The sequence below is a fragment of the Etheostoma cragini genome, chromosome 16 (genome assembly GCF_013103735.1).
Source record: "Etheostoma cragini isolate CJK2018 chromosome 16, CSU_Ecrag_1.0, whole genome shotgun sequence".
Lineage (NCBI taxonomy): Eukaryota > Metazoa > Chordata > Actinopteri > Perciformes > Percidae > Etheostoma > Etheostoma cragini.
In genome coordinates, this window is record NC_048422.1 from 23,339,209 (window position 1) to 23,341,023 (window position 1,815).

General features: G+C 38.2%; 1 protein-coding gene across 1 annotated transcript in view; it reads left to right on the top strand.

Annotated features, from left to right (window-relative positions):
- Positions 1-1,815, top strand: part of LOC117959724 (metal transporter CNNM4) — a 21,409-nt gene that overhangs the window by 8,409 nt on the left and 11,185 nt on the right. The window contains exon 4 of the mRNA XM_034897003.1: positions 1,482-1,649. Within this exon, the coding sequence (XP_034752894.1) occupies positions 1,482-1,649 (168 nt within the window). The remainder of the gene's footprint in view (positions 1-1,481; positions 1,650-1,815) is intronic.

The following is a 1,815-nucleotide window of genomic DNA, read 5'->3' on the forward strand; positions in this document are numbered from 1 at the left end:
GGGGGGGGGGGGGGGGGCTGCAGAGACACCTTGGTGTGCATTTATGGCCTGAATAAAAAATAAAAAATTAGGGTTATTCCAACAGAAAATCAAACTGATGTGAAAAACATAACACAGAGGGATTAAATGTATTTACTGAGTTAACAGATCATTTTTCTTATCAATAATGACAACATGGATGGTAAAAATAATCTGGTTTTGGGTGTCAGGCCCTCAGGATTAAAGGCTTGGGACTGGACATTGTAAGCCATTTATAGTCAGTATTTTTTATGTAACTAAGTACATTTACTCCTGTACTCTATTGAAGTCCAGATGTTGAGGTACTTGTACTTGAGTCTTTTCTTTTCATGCCACTTTCTACTTCTACTGCTCTACATCTCAGAGAGAAATATTCTACATTTTACTCCACTATATTTATCTGTCAGCTTTAGTTACTAGTTACTTTAGTTACTAGTTACTTTACACATTAGTATTTTTACACAGAACACATGTAGTTTATAAAATCTGATGTTTTATTATAAAGTAACCTAGCAACAATATAACGGCTACAGGTCCAGCTGAGATGATGAGACCGTTTGGATCCTTTACACCCCCCCCCTCCCAAAATGGGAGGATTTCTCTGCTTTGAGTACTTTTACTTTTAATACTTAAAGTACATTTTCCTGATGATACTTACATACTTTTACTTAAGCACCATTTCCAATGCAGGACTTTGACTTATAGCAGAGTATTTTTTACAGTGTGGTATTAGTACTTTTACTTAAGTAACAATGCAGGACCTTGACTTGTAACAGAGTATTTTTTACAGTGTGGTATTAGTACTTTTACTTAAGAAACAATGCAGGACTTTGACTTGTAGAGTCTTTTTACAGTGTGGTATTAGTACTTTTACTTAAGTAACAATGCAGAACCTTTACTTGTAACAGAGTATTTTTTACAGTGTGGTCTTAGTACTTTTACTTAAGAAACAATGCAGGACCTTGACTTGTAACAGAGTACTTTTTACAGTGTGGTCTTAGTACTTTTACTTAAGTAACAATGCAGGACCTTGACTTGTAACAGAGTACTTTTTACAGTGTGGTATTAGTACTTTTACTTAAGTAACAATGCAGAACCTTGACTTGTAACAGAGTATTTTTTACAGTGTGGTCTTAGTACTTTTACTTAAGAAACAATGCAGGACTTTGACTTGTAACAGAGTAATTTTTACAGTGTGGTCTTAGTACTTTTACTTAAGTAACAATGCAGGACCTTGACTTGTAACAGAGTATTTTTTACAGTGGTATTAGTACTTTTACTTAAACAATGCAGGACTTTGACTTGTAGAGTCTTTTTACAGTGTGGTATGAGTACTTTTACTTAAGAAAAGGATCTGAATACTACTTCCATTGCTGGTCTTTTTGCTTTTATAAAGCAAAATATTCGGCTTTTTGAAATAAAGAATGACGGTGGTCATGACGCTGTGGTTTTGTCCCCAAGAGGTGAACCTGTTCAGCCCGTTCCAGGTCACGGAGAAGGTCCTGCTGAGGATCCTGCGACACCCCGACGTCATCCAGGAGCTCAAGTTCAACGAGAACGACAAGCGCTCGCCGCTGCACTTCATCTACCAGAGAGGCAAGCCTGTGGACTACTTCGTCCTCATTCTGCAGGTACACACACACACGCACGCACGCATGCACGCACACACACACACGCCACACACAGTCGTGTCTGGCTATCTTTGTGGGGACCAGTCACTGACATAATGCATTCCCTAGCCCCTAACCCTAACCTTAACCATCAAACCTAAATGCCTAACCTTATCCCTCACCCTAA